The sequence below is a fragment of the Pseudopipra pipra genome, chromosome W (genome assembly GCF_036250125.1).
Source record: "Pseudopipra pipra isolate bDixPip1 chromosome W, bDixPip1.hap1, whole genome shotgun sequence".
NCBI classification, from domain to species: domain Eukaryota; kingdom Metazoa; phylum Chordata; class Aves; order Passeriformes; family Pipridae; genus Pseudopipra; species Pseudopipra pipra.
This window is the reverse complement of record NC_087580.1, coordinates 4682611-4702783: the sequence shown is the minus strand read 5'-3', so window position 1 is coordinate 4702783 and position 20173 is coordinate 4682611. Positions and strand designations below refer to the sequence as shown.

At 56.1% G+C, this 20173-nt stretch overlaps 2 protein-coding genes, 1 long non-coding RNA gene and 1 pseudogene across 3 annotated transcripts; 3 read left to right on the top strand and 1 right to left on the bottom strand.

Annotated features, from left to right (window-relative positions):
- LOC135404800 (class II histocompatibility antigen, B-L beta chain-like) overlaps positions 1-20173 on the bottom strand; it is a 230248-nt pseudogene that overhangs the window by 81438 nt on the left and 128637 nt on the right.
- LOC135404519 (uncharacterized) lies at positions 43-824 on the top strand. Its single transcript, XR_010425711.1, has 2 exons — positions 43-160; positions 469-824. It is a non-coding gene; the product is annotated as an uncharacterized LOC135404519 (long non-coding RNA).
- Positions 8528-10945, top strand: LOC135405995 (class II histocompatibility antigen, B-L beta chain-like). Its single transcript, XM_064640506.1, has 5 exons — positions 8528-8696; positions 9208-9480; positions 10173-10454; positions 10721-10851; positions 10937-10945. The coding sequence occupies exons 1-5, from the start codon at positions 8612-8614 to the stop codon at positions 10943-10945; spliced, it is 780 nt and encodes a 259-aa protein (XP_064496576.1). The 5' UTR covers positions 8528-8611.
- Positions 12652-15034, top strand: LOC135404477 (class II histocompatibility antigen, B-L beta chain-like). The gene is made up of 5 exons (XM_064639256.1): positions 12652-12805; positions 13323-13598; positions 14125-14406; positions 14673-14779; positions 14895-15034. The coding sequence occupies exons 1-5, from the start codon at positions 12721-12723 to the stop codon at positions 14901-14903; spliced, it is 759 nt and encodes a 252-aa protein (XP_064495326.1). The 5' UTR covers positions 12652-12720; the 3' UTR covers positions 14904-15034.

Below are 20173 nucleotides of genomic sequence, written 5' to 3'. Positions count from 1 at the left end.
GGCGGCCGCAGCCCCTCCCGTGACCTCAGGCCCAGCCGGGACCCCCCAGTCCATCCCCACGCTGAGTTTGGGGGGTCGTGTGTCCCCTCCGTCCCTGCTTTTATTCTGACACCAGCCGGCTGCTCCCAGTGTTCCCAGGAAAGCTTCCCAGTTCTCCCCAGTCCCTGTTACTGGGGGGCAGTGAGGGAAGGGGGGAGGAGATCCCTGTCATAGCTTTACTTCTTCTAAAAAACCAAGCAGGAATTCTTCTTTCCCCTGCCCCACTGGAAAAGAAAGATGTTCAATGGGGGAGGGGGCTTTGCCTTGGGTGACTCACACCCACAAAAGAACTGGCCCAGCCCACATTGCAGGTTGGGAGCCCTCAGAAGGCTCTGGGGGGGTGGAGTTTTTTGCTTTCCCCTGGGCAAAGGGCAAGGCCCTTCACTTTGGCCTTAACTCAGGTGAGGGGTGTGTTGGAGAGGCTCCAAGGTCCTTTTGTTCTCGGCCTGCTCATCTGGCTGTTTGCTGGTTCCCATTTGCCTTCGTTTCCTGCGCCCTGTTCTGCCCCCAGCCCGGACCTGCTCGGACTTCATGGGACAGGTTTGACCCTCCTAGAGAGGAACCTTTTGGGGAGGAGGTCGCCCTTTCCCTCCTCTGCTCCCGTGTTGGCAGTGGCGTGTGTTCATCGGCCAAAAGGGGGAATTCCCGGCCACAGCCAGCCACAGACAGCGGGAGTTTCGTGGGAAGAGCCCCTTTTTCTCCTTTTCCACTTTTCCCCCTTTTTGTTGTTCTGCCAATACACAGATATCCTTTAAGAAAGAGCTGTTATTTTTCCTTTTTCCATACTGCCTCAACTGGAATCTCTTAATTTCCAATTTACAGTTGCTTACAGGGAGGAGTTTGGTTTTCCTCATAACTCATCCCCCTTAGCAAAACACTTCAGTCTCATCCAACTGAGACAGAGGTGCTGCCCCATGCTCCTGCCCTTGCCATTGCACATCCCCACATCCCAGAGCCCCAGCAAGAGCCCTGAGGAATGAGGCAGGCACAGGATCTCCCTTCCCAGGGCTGGAGGTCAGGCCTTGGCCCTTTGCAAGAACAAAACAAAGCCAGATTTATTCAGCATCACAGACCCTGGGACTTTGTTTGTCCCCACCTGTCATCACTGCCTCCACTTTTCAGCTCTAACTGGAAGCAGGGGACAATTTCTGAGTGCTGGCCCTCAGTGGGACCCATTAACGCCAGGAGAAACTGTGGACTTGGATCTGACTTGGAATTCTTCAGAGGTTTCTTTAACTTGCTCTTTGTCTGATGTTCAGGGACTCATCCCCAACCCCCGAGGGTCATTCAGTGCCTGGGGCTGTGTCTGTGCTGCTGAGCTGGGCCGGGCTCCTGGCACACAGGGAGCTCCTGGCAAGCGGGCAGCGCTGCAGAGAGACAGCTCTGCCCAGGAGCAGCTCCTCTGCACAGCCCAGCAGAGCTGAGGGCACTGCCAGGGCAGCTCAGGGACACCAGCAGGGCACACACAGAGCTTCAAGGGGCTCAGGGTTGGGAGGGTGACTGAGAGCTCCCTGCAGGAGGAATCTTGGCAGGGCTGCACATGGGCAGTCTGTGGCTGCAGGGCAGTGCAGGGGCAGCTCCTGGAGGCATCTCCTAAAGCTGGCCCAGCCCCAGCCGATGGGATGGGTGAGGAGGGGTCTGTTGGGGGGCACTTTGGCAGAGCTGTGAAGCCGGGGGTGCAACCAGGGGTGCCCAGGGCTGTGGGGCAGAGCAGGGTCCTGCAGCCCAGGGCACTGCTGGGCAGGAACTCTGCTGCCTGCCAGGGGCAGCTCTCAGCCGGCCCAGGGAGCTGCTCCAGGGCTTGGGGAGAAGGGCTGTGGGCAAGGAGCAAACCCCAATTGACAGGGGAAGGCAGGGCAGGGCCCTTCTGCTGTCGAGACGGTGCAGCACATGTCAGGAATGATCACAGCTCCAAATGACTGCTGGGGGTTTCTAAGAGGAATTTTCAGGAAATGCAGCAAGGCAGGGGCATCCTGAAAGGGAAGGATCCTGTACTTCCAGTGTTCTGCTTCGGGTTCCCAGGGACGGGCAATGGGAAAGATCAATTCATGTCTCCATTCAGGAGGAAGCATGGAAAATCCAAAGCTGTTCTTCTTTGAGGGCAATGGTGCAGGGAGTGTCAGAAATCAGCCCCCTGGGCCTCACAGGCAGCAGCAGTGGTGCTTTTCCAGCCTCCTCAGGGTTGCTCTGCTGTTGCCATCAGAGCCTGCCCAGCCAGAGGTGCCCCTGGCACCAGAGTGCCCTGTGCTGGGAGGGCTCTGCAGGGCAGAGCTGAGCACCCAGGGCTGGGCTGGGCTCTGGATGCACTGCCAGGGCCCAGCCCTGGGCACAGGGAAGCAGCTGCTGGCAGGGACAGCTCCAGGCAGCAGAGCCTGAGCACTCCTCTGCATCGCCCTCTGCTCAGCTACACAGGGAAAGAGGGAAGAGTTGGGAGGATTTGATTTTGCAAGTGGAGTCTTCACAAAACCCCACTTTTTTTCCAGGCATCTTTGAAGTGGATCATCCACCAACAGAGAGGTGCAAATAGCACAGGGAACCTGTGTGCTGAGCGGCAGGTCACTTGGGGGCAGAGCAGCTCTCCTGAGTCTGCACTGGGGCACAGGGAGCCCTTTGGGACCTCAGAGCTGTCCAGGGTTCAGGCTGAGAGCAATGGGGAGGGTGAGAATTCCTGCCCGGTCAAGGAAAGTCCTCTCACTGAGCAGCACAGAGCTGAGTTGAACAAAGTTCCCCCAAGGAAATCCAATGAATTTGGAGGAGATTGTAAAGCAGCAGAGGATTGACTGAAGGCAGCCCTGCCCTGACTGTGCTGCCTCTCCTGTCCCCTCCACAGCGCGGGACGCGCAGAGGCCGCCCGGCTCCCCCCAGCCAAGGCCTGCTGGGCCCCACCAGCAGCGGCTGCTGGCCCAGTCACTTCCAGTCACTCCCAAGAGGATCCCAGTTGCCCTCAAGGTGGTCCCAGTTGCTCCCAGTCCCCCCCAGGATGGTTCCTTTCCCTCTCAGGGACTCCCAGTCTGAGTCCAGTATGGCCCCAGGCACTTTCAGCCACTGCCTGGACGAGGCCATTTGCCCCTGCATGGTCCCAGTTGCTCCCAGGATGATCTCAGTATGTGTCCAGTATCTGTCCCAGTATGGCCCCAGGAACTTGCAGACACTTGCAGTATGAATCCAGTTTGATCCCAGTAATCCCCAGTATGGTTGCAGTGCCTCTCACATATTCCCAGTAGTATTGTAGTCACTCCCAGGATGGTCCCAGTATGAGCCCAGCAGGGGCCCAGCTGCTCCCACTCTTATCCCAGTTCCCCCCAGTGGGGTTGTTCCAGGATGGATCAGGAATGGGGACCCCTTTGTGCCCCCACCTTGTGTCACCCTGTTCTGAGAGAGCTTTGTTGGGACATCTGCACCCCAACACAGCATCCAACACATCCCAAGGCGTGCTGGGACCCCCTTGAAACTGGGAATTGAGGAGAACCATGGAAAACCCTTGTCAGAGAGAAAATTGGGTGACTTGAGTCCTGGATGCTTTTAGGAAAGAGCTCTAAACATTTCTTGGCTACTGGAGGGGGGTGACTTTTTTATTCTTGACCTTTGCAGTTCTCCATTTGGGGGCAGGATGTCCTCTGGGCCAATGTTTTGTTCCCTTTGCAGTGAGTGCAGCCTCAGAGGGCTGAGCCCTCTCTGGCTGGGCTTGGCCTCTCCTGCAGAGACTCAGGCCTGGCTGGGCTGCCCCAGGCAGACGCTGCAGGAAGAAGAGCTCAGGCCGCCTGGCTCTGGTGTCCCTGGGGCTCAGCCTGTGCCCCATTGCTGGGCAGGGGCTGAGCCCCACTTCTGCCTCGGGGCCTTGGCCAAAGGGCTGGCAAGGAAGAGGCCCAGCAGCCTTGGGGCCTGCCCAGCTTTCCTCCTCCCTGGGGGCTCTCAGTCCTCCCCTGACACCGTGTGGGCCCAAGGCCTTGCTGGCTTCGGGCTCACGGCCCGCTGGCACCATCCCAGCGGCCTGACCCCCCTCCTTCCCCTCTCTCCAGCCTCTCCTGCCTTTTCTGGCAAGGGGCCATCCAAGGAAAACCCCGGTTCTCAGCAATGGCACCTGTGGCACGGCTGCAAGGCTCGAGTGGGCCAGGCAAGAGCAGGAGCACCGAGAGCCTGAGGAGCCAGGAGATGCCCTGGCTGGGCATCGTGCTGCTGCGGGACGAGCTGACACCTCTGCACAGTCTCTGCCCGTCCCTGCCAGCCGACTTCTGCCCAGGCTCTGGGCACGGGGACACAGCACTGACAGTTTTCAGCCACCGCGCTGTTCCACAGAGGCTGTGATGTCACAAGGCCCTTGCCGGGCAGCCAGGAGATGGGCAAGGCAAGGCAAGGACAGAGCCTCGGAGACACCAGCACGCTGTCCCCAAAGGCTGGGGTGGCACAGAAGCCCAGAGTCCCTGAGCTTGGCAGAGACTTGTGAGATCAACTGGCGTCCAGCCTACGCCCCATCCCCAGCACGTCAAGCAGACCACGGCACTCAGTGCCATGGCCAGTCTTTGCTTAAACACCTCCAGGGACGGTGACTCCATCACCTCCCTTGGAAGCCCATTTCAATACCTAATCCCTGTTTCTCTCCAAAAAGTCCTGCTCCTGTCCCTGACAAACAGCCCCTGACAGGCAGGTCCTCGTGTCCTCTTGTCCTGTCGCCTGTTGCCTCGGAGAAGGGGCTGACCCCCACCTGGCTCCAGCCTCCTGTCAGGAAGTTGTGGACAGGGAGAAGGTCAGCCCCGAGCCTCCTCTTTTCCAGGTTGGAGAAGCCCAGCTCCCTCAGCTGCTCCTCACAGGCCATGCACTGCAGACCCTTGCCCAGCTCCATTGCCCTGCTCTCCACCCACTCCAGCCCCTCAAGGTTCTCCCTGAATTGAGGGGCCCAGAGCTGGACACAGCACTCCAGCTGTGGCCTCACCAGTGCCCAGTCCAGCAGAAGCATCACTGCCCTGCTCCTGCTGCCACACTCTTTCTGATCCAGGCCAGCCTGCCCTTGGCCTTCTTGCCCACCCGGGCACCCGCTGGCTCAGGTTCAGCCTCTGTCCACCAGCACCCCCAGGGCCTCTCCCACGGGGACCCTTTGCAGCTCCTCTGCCCCCGGCCTGGAGCTGCAGGGGGTTCTTGTGGCCAGAGGCACCAAAGGCACCAAAGGCACTCTTGAACCTCATGCCCACGGGCTCGGCCCAGAGGTCCAGCCTGTCCAGGTCCCTCTGCACAGCCTTCCTACCCTCCAGCACATCCACGCTGCAAGCCAACTTGGGGTCCTCTGCCAATTTGCTCATGGAAGACTCAATGCCCTCCTGCACATCCCCACGAAAAATAGGCAACAGGACTGGGCCTGTTACCCAACAAGTTCTAGTGCTTGACAAAGGAGCCCCCCAGCAGTGGGGAGAAACTGCTGGCAGGAGATTGAATGGGGGCAATAGACAATGGATGATGGACAAGTTCTGGGCCATGGCCATTTGTTAGAAAAACAAAGTAGAAGTTTAAGGCCTGCCATATTTCAGTGGTCAGAGACCTGGCAGAGAAATCTATTTTTGACACCTGGACACCAAGAAGGCAGAATTTCTAAACCACAAAGACCCTTAGAGAAACCAGAGATGAAGACAAAACTAACACAGACAGTTACTGAGGCTCTCCCTATCTAGGGAAAAGACAGTTCCTTTGGATACATGTCTGGAGTAAAGACAAGAAATATTCAAACACAAAAAATATCTTTTATTACAGTGAGAATAATAATAATAATCATTCTCCATCAACCTGCACCTCAGGAAGTCTTCCATCATCCCCACATCACCATTGGCCAATCAGAGCTCAAATCAGTCCAGCAGTTTAATTACCTAGGGAGCCTCATCTCCTCGGATGGTGAGACTGACGGAGAGATGGACAACAGGTTAGCAAAGGCATGGAGAGCTTTTGGAAAACTCCATAGAAGAGTTTGGCAAAATAAACACTTGAAGAAAAGCACCAAGATCAGTGTTTACAGAGCCATTGTGCTGTCTACTCTCTTATATGGGTCCGAATCATGGGTCATCTACAGCCACCACCTGCGACTCCTGGAACGCTTCCATCAACGCTGCCTCCGTACAATCCTAAACATCCACTGGCCAGATGATGTGACCAATCCATCTGTTCTAGAACAGGCAGCAGTCACAAGTATTGAGGCCATGTTGCTGAGAACACAGCTGTGCTGGGCAGGGCACGTCTCCAGGATGAAGGACCAACCACCCCCTCCCTAAGATCGTGCTCTGTGGTGAACTTGCCACCGGCTGCCGCAAGAGAGGAGCCCCGAAGAGGAGATACAAGGACTGCCTGAAACAACATCTCACCCTTGGCCACACTGATCTTCATCACTGGTCTACTCTGGCCTCCAGTCGGGAGGTCTGGAGACACCCCATCTCTAACGCTGCTGCTTCCTTTGAGAACGCAGCAGGATCACCATCGAGGAGAAAAGACAACGCAGAAAGAACCGTGTCCTGTCGATCCCATCCAAGGAGTCTTTCTGCTCTGCCTTTTGCAGTCGGACGTGTCTATCTCATGTTGGCCTCTTTAGCCACCACTGTGCTTGTAGCAAATGTGGGCAGAGCCCTTCCCAAATCTTCGTTCACACAGCCCAGCCATGATTTTGGATATTAATTTGGGAGTCTGGACTCATTGGTTTATTTGGTTCTGGAACTGGTATTTGGTTTATTTGGTTTTGGAAACTGGTATTTGGTTTCTTTTGTATTATGGGTACTTCAAGTTGCAAAGAAAGAATCTTGAAGAAATCCTTTCTGCTATTTTGGATATTAACTTGTGATTTCTGGACTTATAAATTGATTTGTTTTGGAAACTGGTATTTGGTTTATTTTGTATTCTTGAACCATTGGAAACAAATTGGGACCCCTTTGGTGGGACAAAGCTGTTGATGCTCCAGGGGTTCCAGGACCCTGAGGATTCCAGTGCCCACTGAAAGTGTTATTCAGGGAGATCCTCTCGGTCCCCGGATGCGGGGAGTTCCAAGCAAGATGCCTGGGATTTTATTAAGACATTAAAAGGTTTATAAAAGGTATATAAAGGTATATAAAAGGTATATAAAGGTATATAAAAGATGTACGTAACCAACATAGAAATGGAGCTCTATAATATAATATGATTGACTTATAAAAAGTTGTGATAGAACTGTAAAAGAAGAGGTGTGATGCCTCAGAGCTTTTTGGAATTTTTAACTTTGTTATATTTTAGAAGTAGTGGTGTAGTGATTGTAGATTTTAATGGAGCTGCATTCCATCCCTTACCCTGTAGCATAATGTTTGCACATCCCCAACCCTGTTACCCCATCCCACATCAATCCCTCTAAATCCCGTTAGCGTGTTTAGTCTTCTTTTCAAGGCAGAATTGTAGAAAAGCCTGGGCCAGAAGACATCCCACAGACACAGCCACCTTCAAGCCCAGAACTCTGGAGGAGCTCCAAGGACTGTGGGTGCTGCAAAGAAGATGAAGCTGAGGAAGAAGGGGTCCCAAAGATCCCAAGCCCAATTCCCAAAGGGGTGTGTCGGGGGCAGAACGGGGCAGAAGTGGGGGGTGGAGAGATCTGGGGTTGGATGGACCTTGTTCTAAAATCCCAGAGCCACTGCCTGGGGGGTGCCCGTCGTGTGTGTTCCCCTGGCCTGAGGCTCCACTAAAGGACCTGCTCTCTTTATCTCATCTCATCCACTCCCCTGGCCTGGAGTCTTTTCCTCTGTGCTCTCTTGAGGCAACGGGGACTGGACCTACCAGGTGCTGGGGATGCTGGAAATCCCCCCCGGTGCCGGGTGGAGCACGTCAGCCTGGAGCACCCCCTCAGCCGGGACTGGGGTACGGCCCGGCCCCCCCAGCACCGGGGGCACACTGGGAGGGGGGTGAGGGGCTCTGGGGGCCTTGGGGGGAATTGGGAGGGAGTTTCGGGGTAAGGAAAAGGGTCTAGGGGGGAATGGAGAGGCTGAGAAGGAGGTTGGTGGGTGCTGGGAGGGCTGATAGGGGCCTTGGTGAGTCCTGGGGGCAACTGGGAGGGAGTTTGGGGGAGTCTTTTGGGGATGGGAGCGGCTTTGTGGGGAAATGGAAAGGCTGAGAAGGGATTTGGAGGGTCCTTAGAGGGATGAGGGGGCCCAGCCTGGACCCGCCAATCCATCCCCGTGCTGATTTTGGGGGGGTCGTGTGTCTCCCTGTACCTGCTTTTGTTCTGACACCAGCGGACTGCTCCCGGTGTTCCCAGTAAAGCTTCCCAATTCTCTGCACTCCCTGGATGCCCATTTTTGGGTTCACCTGAGCTCCCCCCTCCCCCGCAGCCCACGGACCCCCCGAACCCCCCAGCCCCGGGGCTGCCGCGGGGGCCCCCAACGGCCCTCAGCCAATCCCAAAGCGCCCACGCCGCCCGCGCCCAATCCCAGCGCGCCGCGCTGATGACTCATCAGTCGCCGGGAAGACGCCTCGAAAAAAGGGCCCCAACTGCGCCCTCAGCCAAGCCCAGCGCGCCCCAAACCCCCCAAAACGGCGCCGCCCGGCTGGTTTTGGGGCTGTCAGCAGCTGTCCGGCGCTGGGCATGGAGCGTGTGCGGGGAGCTGGGGCCGTGCTGGCGGTGCTGGTGGTGCTGGGAGCCCCCCCGGCTGCGGGCGAGGAGCTGTCGGGTGAGCGGGGGGGGCGGGCAGGGGGGTGAGGTGTGAAAGGGGGGGAAAGAGGGGAGAAAAGAGGGGATGGGAGCCCCAAAAGTGAGTGCGAGGGGGTTTGGAAGGCCCGGAGTGAGTGGGAGGGGGGTGGGAGCTCCAAAGTGAGGTTGGGGGGTCTGGGGATTGTGGGGACATTGGGAAATGGGTGGGAGAGGGAGGCAAGGGGGTGTGGGAGAGCAGGCAGAGGGGTACCATGGGGGTCCCTGGGTGTCCCTTGAGCTCTTGAGCGGTTCCCTGGGGCTCTGGGGGGGGTCGGATCGGCAGTGGGGGGTTCCCCAACCCCCCTGTCCATCCCCGGGGGGCTGATGGGGGGGTTCCCCTCACCCAAGAGCCGGTGCTGGGGCGTCCGTGGGGCAGAGGGGGGTGAGAAAGGGGGGTCCGGGGTGGCTCCTTGAGCTCCCAGCCTGCTGTGGGGGTCTGGGCGATGATGGGGGGGACGGGGCACCCCCTGACCCGTGTCCTGCACACACAGGGGTGTTCCAGGAGTTGACTACGAGCGAGTGTTACTTCATCAACGGCACCGAGCGGGTGAGATTCTTCGAGACATTCATCTACAACCGGGAGCAGTACGTGCACTTCGACAGCGATGTGGGGGTCTATGTGGGGGACACACCGGATGGGGAGGAGGTTGCCAAGTACTGGAACAGCAACCCGGAATGGATGGAGCACAGACGGTCTGCGGTGGACCTATGCCGGTACAACTACGAGGTGTCCACCCCGCTCCTGGTGAACCGCAGAGGTGAGCGTGGGGCAGAGCGGATCCCCTCGGCTCCTGCCCCGGGAATGACTCTGGAGCCCCTCAAACCCTCCCTGGGAATCACCCCAGACCCTTCAGCCCTCCCTCGGCCTTTCCCATGCCCTTTGGCTCCCTCCCAGTTCTTCCCAGTCCACTCCATTCTCTCCCAGTTTATCCCAGTTTCTCCCAGTGTACCCCAGTCCATCCCAGTCCATCCCAGTCTCTCCCAGTGCCCCCCCCCGTCTCCACCCCGCTGGGGCCACCGAGCTCACGCCCCTCAGCCAATCCCAGCGCGTCTCTCTGATGACGCTCCAGTTGCCAGGCAGACCCAAAACAAAGACTTCCCTCGCCAGGATTCAGCCTCCCAGTCCCAATCGCTTCCTTCCCAGTCATTCCCAGTCATTCCCAGTCCCTCTCATTCCACTCCCAGACCCTCTGGATCCATTCCCAGACCCTCTCAGTCCATTCCCAGTCGTTCTCACTTCACTCCCACATCTCCCAGCTCTCTCCCCAGTGCCCCGCCAGCCAATCCTCTTCTATCCCAGTCTATTCCCAGTCCCTCCCAGTGACATCCCAGTCCCTCCCAGTGACATCCCAGTCCCTCCCAATGCCATCCCAATCCCTACCAATGCCCTCCAAGCCCTCTGCCCTCCCTCCCAGTGCCCCCCAGCTCAGCCCAGTGTCTCCCCCGTCCCTGCCAGTGCCCCACAGTGTGTCCATCTCGCTGGTGCCGTCGGGCTCCCAGCCCGGCCCCGGCCGGCTGCTCTGCTCCGTGATGGATTTCTACCCTGCTCCGGTGCAGGTGAGGTGGTTCCAGGATGGGCAGGAGCTGCCGGAGCACGTGGTGGCCACCGACGTGGTCCCCAACGGGGACTGGACCTACCAGGTGCTGGTGCTGCTGGAAATCCCCCCCCGGCACGGGGTCACCTACAGCTGCCAGGTGGAGCACGTCAGCCTGGAGCACCCCCTCAGCCGGCACTGGGGTACGGCCCGGCTCCCCCAGCACCGGGAGCACACTGGGGGCGACTGGGAGGGAGTTTGGGGGGTGCTGTGGGTGATGGGAGGGGGTTGGAGTGTCCTAAAGGGTCTGGGAGGGGCTGGGTGGGATTGCAGAGGGGCTGGGAAGGGACTGGCAGGAGGTTTGAGGGACCCCCGGGTGGGCTGGGGGAGAGCGGGCCAGGATCTGTGGGGTGCCGGGGGGTGCGTGGGAGGAGGTTTTGGGGGTGCTGACCCCCCCGGCTCCCCCCAGAGATGCCACCGGACACCGTCCGCAGCAAGATCCTGGTGGGGGTCGGGGGCTTCGTCTTGGGCTTGGTCTTCCTGGCGCTGGGGCTCGGCTTCTACCTGCGGGAGAAGGTAAAGGGGGGTCCCCAAATGGGGGTCCTGTCCCCCCCTTGCTCTCCCACAGCCTCTGTGTCCCCCCTGTCCCCCCACCCCACTCTCACCCCCTTTTCTCTCCCCACAGAGCTCCTGAGTCGCCGGCGGCCGCAGCCCCTCCCTGTGGCCTCGGGCCCAGCCGGGACCCCCCAAACCCTGCGCTCATTTGGGGGGGTCACCTGTCCCCCCCGGCCCTGCTTTTGTTCTCACCCTACCCGGCTGTTCCCAGTGCTCCCAGTAAAGCTTCTCAGTGCTCTACAGTCCTGCTCACTGGAGAGAAGGGGCTGGGGGTGACTTGGGGGGAAATGGCGGGGGGAGCAGAGTTTGAGGGGGAACCAGCCCCAGGATGGATCGGGAATGGGGAACCCCCTGAGTCCCTCACGTGTCACCCTGTACTTGGGGGGGTTTTTTGGGGGCATCTGCACCCAAACAGGGCACCCAGCGCACCCCAAGAGGTGCCAGGACCCACGTAAACCCCATAAAAGAGGTGGTGGGAATCCCAAATTCAGTGGGAGGGGAGTGGGATCCCCAAAAGTGGACGGGGGCGAGACGGGACTGAGGAGTGGGGATTGTTTGGAAAGGTGTGGGAGAGGTCAGAAAGGTGGGAAAAGGAGGATGTGGGACATCAGCCCCTCTTTCCTCCTCTTTCCCCCCTTTCCCACCATCCCCCCACTCACCCCACAGCTCCTCGCCCGCAGCCGGGGGGGCTCCCAGCACCACCAGCACCACCAGCACGGCCCCAGCTCCCCGCACACAGTGAAGCTTCCCAGTTCTCTGCACTCCTGGTGATTGGGGAGAAGTGGGGGGGATTCAAAAATCCTGGGAACGGGAGGGTTTGGATACTCCCTGACCCCGAAATATCACAAAAGAGGGATGTGGACACCCATAGACTCCAGAAATCCTGGGAACAGGGGGGTTTGGATACTCTCAGACATTCAAAATCCTGGGAACAGGAGGTTTGGAGACTCAGAACTACAAAATCCTGCAGAAAGGTGGTTTAAGGCATATCCAGACCCTAAAAATCCTGGGAATGAGGAGTCTGGACACTCCAAGAGCAAAAAAATCATAGGAACAGGGGGGCTGTGAATGTTCAGAACCGAAAAATATTGTGAGCATGTGGGTATGGGCTCTTCTAGACCCTAAAAGCCCCATGAACCAGGGTTTGGGGCACTGTCAGACCCCAAAGTATGGGAAAAGAGGGACTTAGACACTCCTCTACCCTAAGACTCTTGGGAACAGGGGGTGTTTGGACATCCTAGACATTATAAATCCTAGAGAAAGATGGTTTGGACACACCCAGACTCCGAAAATCCTGGGAACAGGGGAGTTTGGGCGATGTCAGCCTCCCAATAAACCAGGAATAAAGGGTTTGGGCTGTCCCAGAACTACAAAATCCGGGAAAAGAGAGAGTTAGGTACTCCCAGACCCCTAAAATTGTGCAAATGGGGGGGTTGGGCTCTCCCAGTTCCTCAAATCTTATGAAAGAGCAGTTTGGGCACCATCAGCATCTAAAAAACACGAGAACAGGGGGTTGGGGACATTCAGACTCCCAAAATCTTGGGAACACGGGAGTATGGGTTCTCATAGACCGTAAAAATCCGAGGGACAGGGGGGGTTGGATCAACCCCAGACCCCAAATATCGGAAAAGAAAGGCTTGGACACGCCCCCAACGGCCCTCAGCCAATCCCAAAGCGCCCACGCCGCCCGCGCCCAATCCCAGCGCGCCGCGCTGATGACTCATCAGTCGCCGGGAAGACGCCTCGAAAAAAGGGCCCCAACTGCGCCCTCAGCCAAGCCCAGTGCGCCCCAAACCCCCCAAAACGGCGCCGCCCGGCTGGTTTGGGGCTGTCAGCAGCTGTCCGGCGCTGGGCATGGAGCGTGTGCGGGGAGCTGGGGCCGTGCTGGCGGTGCTGGTGGTGCTGGGAGCCCCCCCGGCTGCGGGCGAGGAGCTGTCGGGTGAGCGGGGGGGGGGGCGGGCAGGGGGGAGAGGTGGAAAAGAGGGGGAAAGAGGGGAGAAAAGAGGGTGAGGGAGCCCCAAAAGTGAGTACGAGGGGGTTTGGAAGGCTCGGACTGAGTGGGAGGCGAGTGGGAGCCCCAGAGTGAGGTTGGGGGGTCTGGAGATTGGGGGGACGTTGGGAAAGGGGTGGGAGAGGAGGGCAAGGGGGTGTGGGAGAGCAGGCAGAGGGGTGCCCTGGGGGTCCCGGGGTGTCTCTTGAGCCGTGGAGCGGTTCCCTGGGGCTCTGGGGGGGTCGGATCGGCAGTGGGGGGGTCCCCAACCCCCCTGTCCATCCGCGGGGGGCTGATGGGGGGGTTCCCCCCAAGCCAAGAGCCGGTGCTGGGGCGTCCGTGGGGCAGAGAGGGATGGGAAAGGGGGGTCCGGGGTGGTCCCCTGAGCTGCCAACCTGCTGGGGGGGCCTAAGGGATGATGGGGGGGGACACGAGGACACCCTTGACCCGTGTCCTGCACACACAGGGGTGTTCCAGTTTATGGGAAAGTCCGAGTGTCACTTCATCAACGGCACCGAGCAGATGAGGCTCGTGGCGAGGTACATCTACAACCGGGAGCAGTTTGTGCACTTTGACAGTGACGTGGGGGTCTATGTGGGGGATACCCCATTTGGGGAGAGCTGGGCCAGATACTTCAACAGCATCCCGGGAACGCTGGAGTACCGTCGGTCTGCGGTGGACAGGCTCTGCCGGCACAACTACGACGGGTTCACTCCGTTCCTGGTGAACCGCAGAGGTGAGCGTGGGGCAGAGCGGGTCCCCTCGGGCACTGCCCCGGGAATGACCCCGGAGCCCCTCAAACCACCCCGGGAATCACCCCAGACCCCTCAGCCCTGCCTGTGCCCCTCCGCTTGGCCTTTTGCCCCCTCCCAGTGCCCCCCAGTCCATCCCAGTCTATCCCAGTCTCTCCCAGTGCCCCCCCGCGTCTCCACCCCGCTGGGGCCACCGAGCTCACGCCCCTCAGCCAATCCCAGCGCGTCTCTCTGATGACGCTCCAGTTGCCAGGCAGACCCAAACCAAAGAGTTCCCTCTCCACGACTCAGCCTCCCAGTCCCGCTCGCTTCCTTCCCAGTCCAGACCAGTCACTCACAGACTCTCTCAGTCCATTCCCAGTCGTTCTCACTTCACCCTCAGGTCTCCCAGCTCTCTCCCCAGTGACCCCCTAGCCCATCCCCTTCTATCCCACTCTATTCCCAGTCCCTTCCACTGCCATCCCAATCCCTCCCAGTGCCCCCAGCTCAGCCCAGTGTCTCCCCCGTCCCTGCCAGTGCCCCACAGTGTGTCCATCTCGCTGGTGCCGTCGAGCTCCCAGCCCGGCCCCAGCCGCCTGCTCTGCTCTGTGATGGATTTCTACCCTGCGCCGGTGCAGGTGAGGTGGTTCCAGGATGGGCAGGAGCTGCTGGAGCACGTGGTGGCCACCGACGTGATCCCCAACGGGGACTGGACCTACCAGGTGCTGGTGCTGCTGGAAATCCCCCCCCGGCACGGGGTCACCTACAGCTGCCAGGTGGAGCACGTCAGCCTGGAGCACCCCCTCAGCCGGCACTGGGGTACGGCCCGGCTCCCCCAGCCCCGGGGGGCAACTGGGGGTGCTGGGAGGGAGTTTGGTGGGTGCTGGGGGTGATGGGAGGGGGTTGGAGGGTCCTCAAGGGGCTGGGAGGGGCTGGGTGGGATCCCTACAGGGGCTGGGAAGGGACTGGCGGGAGGTTGGAGGGACCCCCGGGTGGGCTGGGGGAGAGCGGGCCGGGCTCTGTGGGGTGCCGGGTGGTGCGTGGGAGGAGGTTTTGGGGGTGCTGACCCCCCCGGCTCCCCCCAGAGATGCCACCGGACACCGTCCGCAGCAAGATCCTGGTGGGGGTCGGGGGCTTCGTCTTGGGCTTGGTCTTCCTGGCGCTGGGGCTCGGCTTCTACCTGCGGGAGAAGGTAAAGGGGGGTCCCCAAATGCGGGTCGTGTCCCCCCCCCTTGCTCTCCCACAGCCTCTGTGCCCCCCCTGCCCCCCCAGCCCCTTTGCTCTCACCCCCTTTTCTCTCCCCACAGAGCTCCTGAGCCACCGGCGGCCGCAGCCCCTCCCTGTGGCCTCGGGCCCAGCCGGGAAACCCAAACCCTGCGCTGATTTGGGCGGGTTGCCTCTCCCCCCCTTCCCTGCTTTTGTTCTCACCCCACCCAGCTGCTCCCAATGTTCCCAGTAAAGCTTCTTAGTGCTCTGCAGTCCTGGTTGTTGGGGAGAAGTGGGGGGGGTCTGAAAATCCTGGGAACGGGGGGGTTTGGAAACATTCAGACCTTAAAAATCTTGGGAACACGGGGGTATGGGGTCTCCTAGACCCTAAAAATCCCAGGGACAGGGGGGTTGGGGCACCCCCAGACCCAAAAATCTTGGAAAAGAGGGTCTTGGACACACCCAGATTCCATCAGAATCTCAGGAACTGGGGGGGTTGGGCACAATCAGACCCACAAAATCCTACGAACAGGGGGGTTTGGGACAGGTTAGACCCCCAAAAACCCAGGAATAGGGGGCTTGGAAACATTCAGAGCCCGAAAAATCTGGGAACTTGGGGTTTAGGCAATGTCAGCCTCACAATAACCCCAAGAACAGGGGGGTTTGGGCTCTCTCAGACCCCAGAAATCCTTGAAAAAGGGGGTTTAGGTACTCCCATGTTGTAGACGATGGGATAAAGACACTTTTAGACCACAGAATTGATCAATAACTTATCCAACTTCATTGCTTCGTGCTCTGTGCTTATAAAGGTTACAAATTAGCTTCATACATATTACAAAAGCTAAGCTCATCATTGGCTCCTAATTACCTAAGTTATATTTACGCAAATGCTGTTTCTTTAGCCTTCTTATGGTTACTTGTTTGCTATTTGCTCTGCTTTCCCATCCGCTATACACTATTCTTCTGTCACGTACCCAGTTTCTCAAACACAGTGACCTTCTGATAGTTTTCTCTTACCGTGGGACCAGAGCTATAGCATCTCTCTCATGTCCTCTTTCTATTAGCCATGTTTCAGCAATACTTTCCACACTTCCCCCGTTTTCTTTAGACAGTGTTAAAAATACATCATTCATTGCCTTCGTTAGCATGTTCTGTATACACTTAAAAACACAAGGAACGACGCATAAAGCAGCCAACAGTATCAGCAAAAGTGAAATAGCTTGTTTAGTGATCTCAGCGAGCCATGGTCCTAAACCTAACTTTGCTAACCATTCCCTAATAGGATCCTTTTGGATTTTAAAGTCATTCAAATGACTTTGCATTTCTTTTAGGTTTTGGTAGATGGACTGAGAGTGATCAGAAAGATTCATACAACACATGCCTTCAAATTCCTCACATCCATGCCCCTGAGCCAGCAATAGAAAATCTATAGCTGCTCTGTTCTGTAAAACAGCATGTCTTATTTCATCAAAGTCATGAGCCAATTCCCCTAGAATTTTCGAGGTTCTATTCATTTGATTCCTTGCCCAACAAGCTGTTCTTTGGACAAGAACCAGACTCTTTTTTGCTCCAACGGGGGCAAACAGGGATGCAAAGAAGTTTGCCGTAGGTGACCAAAATTTAATGGGTTGGTTTTCTACTGATTTACAATACTTATCAAATTCAGTGTCACGTTTGTTCCAAATATTTCTCCTTTTCAACTGCGTTATTTGTCTCATAGTGGGTGTAAACATAGTCAATTTTCCCAAGTAACATGGTCCACCAATGGGGTATTTAGGAATGCCAGACCATGCTCTATTACCACAAATTAAGAAATAACCAGGTGGTAAGTATTTTGGCTTTGTCACACTGACTGACACATTTTTGACACAACCTTGGCACCAGGTTACATTCTCGTATGGAGGGTTCTGTGCTGTTATGTTTGTAGTGGATACATTCCCAATTGTTTGTTGCCATTGTAGAAAGGTCTTTTCCTTATTCATATTGAGTCTAAAGCAAGAGTCATTTCCATACACAGCTCCAAATAATTGTAACTCACTGGGGCTATCTGTCATGGTCCTGTTTAGACTAGTCACTAACAAAAGAGATGCCATGCCTTTGGTGCCGTTTGTGCATTCTTTTGTTACATTGCAGGCTAATTCCACCTTGGTTTTGTTATGATTAGAGCTAACCCATCCTGCAAAATCATTTGTATCAAGGTAAGGAATGCCAATAAGACACGTTTGAAAAGGATCTGACGCTGAGGCTAAACTTAGACAGAAGTCCAATTGACCTGTTTGGTTGGCAAATGTTACCCAAATGTTTTCTCTGGGCCCAACAGGGATACTGGGATGTCCTTGTGTTATCAGAATTATTTTCAAAATCCAAAACCATAAAGAAATCATCATCTTTGACCATGTGCCTCTATACAATAATCTAGATATTGTTGTGGATCGCCTTCAAAGGGACCACCAGGGTATATTGTTGTCAAAGGTGTGTTCTTCTTACACCTGCTTGCTATTATTTTTGTACCTTTGATTATACTCAGTCTTTTTATAATATAATTAGTGTCCCAGCGCAAACCAGCTAATATCCCTTGTTCTTCAGCTTCAAATAATTGTAATGCTTCAGCTATTGGTAAACCTGTTGTTTGCTCTAATTCACGTGTGTATGACTGTAATGATAATGTAAAAGAACACTTTCTGCACCAAATACCAAACAAATTAATTTGCCCAAGCCACCAATTGCTTCCACAAGTCTTACATCTAAAAGCAATCAAGGCCAAGCAACCTGGTTCTTTGCATGCAAAGCAATACTCTATACCAAAGCCTCTTAATGAAAAATAATACAGCGAATTCAGTAATTGGATATACTCCTCATAACTATTACACTGTTGAATCTCTAGTTGTATATCTTTGGGTAACCCTTTAATTTCATACAATTGTGGTAGTGTAGTGGTTTGGACTTTGTTTTCCCCCAGAGGCTAAGAGAAGTGGTAGACCCCAAGGGGTGGAAACCCTTGGAAGTTTCGAAGTTCTGCCCAATGGGCGCTCCTGCAGAAATGTAAACATATCACAACCAGACCGGAAGAGATGAGTTGTAGTTTTTGGTTGTTGTAGGAGAGGTGGCCATGTTGTAGAGCCACGAGGAAGGGGCTCTAAGCCCCTTGGGCCCTCTGGGGCCTCCCAGCCCTGGCTGGGGGGCTGCAGGGACCTGGAACAGCATAAAGCTGGGCTAGGTGCCTGTAGTTATGCTGGGAGATGTTTTTTTCTCCATGGGCACAGAGCAGCAGCCGGGACTGACCAGAGAAACGGTGGTAGAGAGCCAGAGATAAGGACCTGAACTGAAGGAGCAGCAGAAGCAACATGCAGCACCAGAGAGAAGACTCCTGGAAGACAGAGCCAGGAGAAAGAGAGCCAGGAGCTGAGACACAGAGTTTGGGGTAAGACTGTACCAGCCCCCCAAAACTCCTTTGAGATCCCTCTTGGAAAAGAGGTACATGGACTCCTATTTAGGAGAAGAGTTTTAGACATGCAGCACCGGAGAGAGAGAGAGGAGCTGAGAAGCTCAGGGCGTCCCGGAGCTGGACCGGGACAGCCAGATGGAATGCGGGGGGAGTTGACCATGGCTCCCCCCTTGCACTGCTGCCACGGTGGCAGCCTGAGAGACAGGGCACAGAGGCCCTGCAAGAGATACCAGACCGTCACGAAGACCCCCCTGTGTCTCGTGATATGACGTGGTGAAACAACCTTGTCTGGGGTTACGAAGCCCACGGAAGACCCCTCGGTTGTGAGGCGATGGGGCCGAGGGAGAGTTTGGATACCTCTCTTGTGAGTGCTGGCAGAAAGCCAGCTGTCAGCTGCTGCATGTGGAGAAGACAGACAGACTGCTGCCTCAGAAGATGCTGCTGCTTAAGGACTGGAAGGGATCTGTCCTTCTTTCCCTCCTGGACTTTTATTTGGAGGGGAGAAGAGATCTGGTCCATTGTAAATACTATATGTCATGGTAGAGATAGTTATGATCATGTGTATAATGTGATGTTATATTTATTTGTACAGTCATTGTATTATATTCCCTTTTCCCCGACTTTGAGTCTGGTGTGTTTTGTCTGGAAAAGCTCATCTCACATTGGGTTGAGATGTGGGAGGGGGATGGAGCTAGGGAATTGGATTTCTTGGGGCTATCTCAAACCATGACACATAGTTACAATTAAAGCTTCATTTCTTTTAACATCATGGTATGATCACTATAGCCCAGAATACCATGATTTGAGTAGCACAAGATTTCTATAAGCAGCACCAGCATAGCAAGATTTTGTAAGCCCTTTAGCACCGAATTGCACAGCACAGCTCAGCTTATGATGCCTGATCACCTGGACCTGATCACTCTGCAGGCCAGGGCACATCCTAATCCTTGGTTTGTCATGTCAATATAACAATCTTATCTAGACTTGAAACACGTTAACAGAACAGGAGTGGCCCTTTCAGGGGAGAAGAGTCTGTTTGGTATTAAGATGGGGCTCTGTGTGCTGCTGTGCTGCCCTGTGCTGCTGTGAGGCCATCCCAGCCTGGCAGGCAGGTGCCTGTGACCTGCAAGGCCTGTGAGGAGCAAAGGAGTCGGCCTGGGGCCTGGAAATGGGAAGGCTGATAGGGAGGGGGAGAAGGGGTCTTCCTGGCGCACTGGACCTTCAGGGACTGACGATGAGGGCAAAGGGGACTCATGTAGGACCAGCTTGGTCACAGAGCACAGCTGTTTATGTCCTAAAATGCCCCCATATGAGCAGGAGGCAGGAGCAGAGGCACTGTTCACGAGTGCCATTGTTGATTGTCTTCATCAGAGAGCTCCTGAAGTGCTGCTGGGAGGACGGTAATACAGGACCTGGACATCAGGTTAGGGCAGGGGCATAAAAAGGTCACCTGAGAGGTGTAATGCAGGAGTAAATGCAGATGCTTTGTCTGGGTAAGGGATACAAGGAGCCTCCCCAAGGATGACAGGGATAAAACCAGCTGCTGCAAGACGTGATGAAAAAAGCCATCCAAGCAAAGTCATGCCCGAGCTGGATGCCCCAAGTCTAAAAGAAGAAACACCTCGGAGTGGAGCAGGAGCCATATGAACTGTGCTGAGCTGGGCAGGAGTGAAACCACCTGTCCTGAGAAGAACTGAGTAAAACTTGATGCCCCATTCCAGGCAGGGGCCAAACCAGCCAGGTCAAGTGTTGTTAAATAACAACCAGCTGCATCCTTGGCGCATGAGAAACACTATCTGCCTGCTGAGCAGAGGTTACACCAGGTGTCCAGAGGACTGCCTGTTGCTAAACACCTCTGAAACTGTCGGGATAAATAGGACCCTCTAACAAATTGGCTTTTTAGTGTTAGAAAGGGATTACTTTTATTTGCAGCCC

Coding starts and splice junctions, on each gene's coding strand:
- LOC135405995 (XM_064640506.1), top strand. CDS start 8,612: ATGGAGCGTGTGCGGGGAGCTGGGGCCGTGCTGGCGGTGCTGGTGGTG. Junction 8,697..9,207: donor TGCGGGCGAGGAGCTGTCGG/GTGAGCGGGGGG, acceptor CTGCACACACAG/GGGTGTTCCAGGAGTTGACT. Junction 9,481..10,172: donor GGTGAACCGCAGAGGTGAGC/GTGGGGCAGAGC, acceptor CGTCCCTGCCAG/TGCCCCACAGTGTGTCCATC.
- LOC135404477 (XM_064639256.1), top strand. CDS start 12,721: ATGGAGCGTGTGCGGGGAGCTGGGGCCGTGCTGGCGGTGCTGGTGGTG. Junction 13,599..14,124: donor GGTGAACCGCAGAGGTGAGC/GTGGGGCAGAGC, acceptor CGTCCCTGCCAG/TGCCCCACAGTGTGTCCATC. Junction 14,407..14,672: donor CCCCCTCAGCCGGCACTGGG/GTACGGCCCGGC, acceptor GGCTCCCCCCAG/AGATGCCACCGGACACCGTC.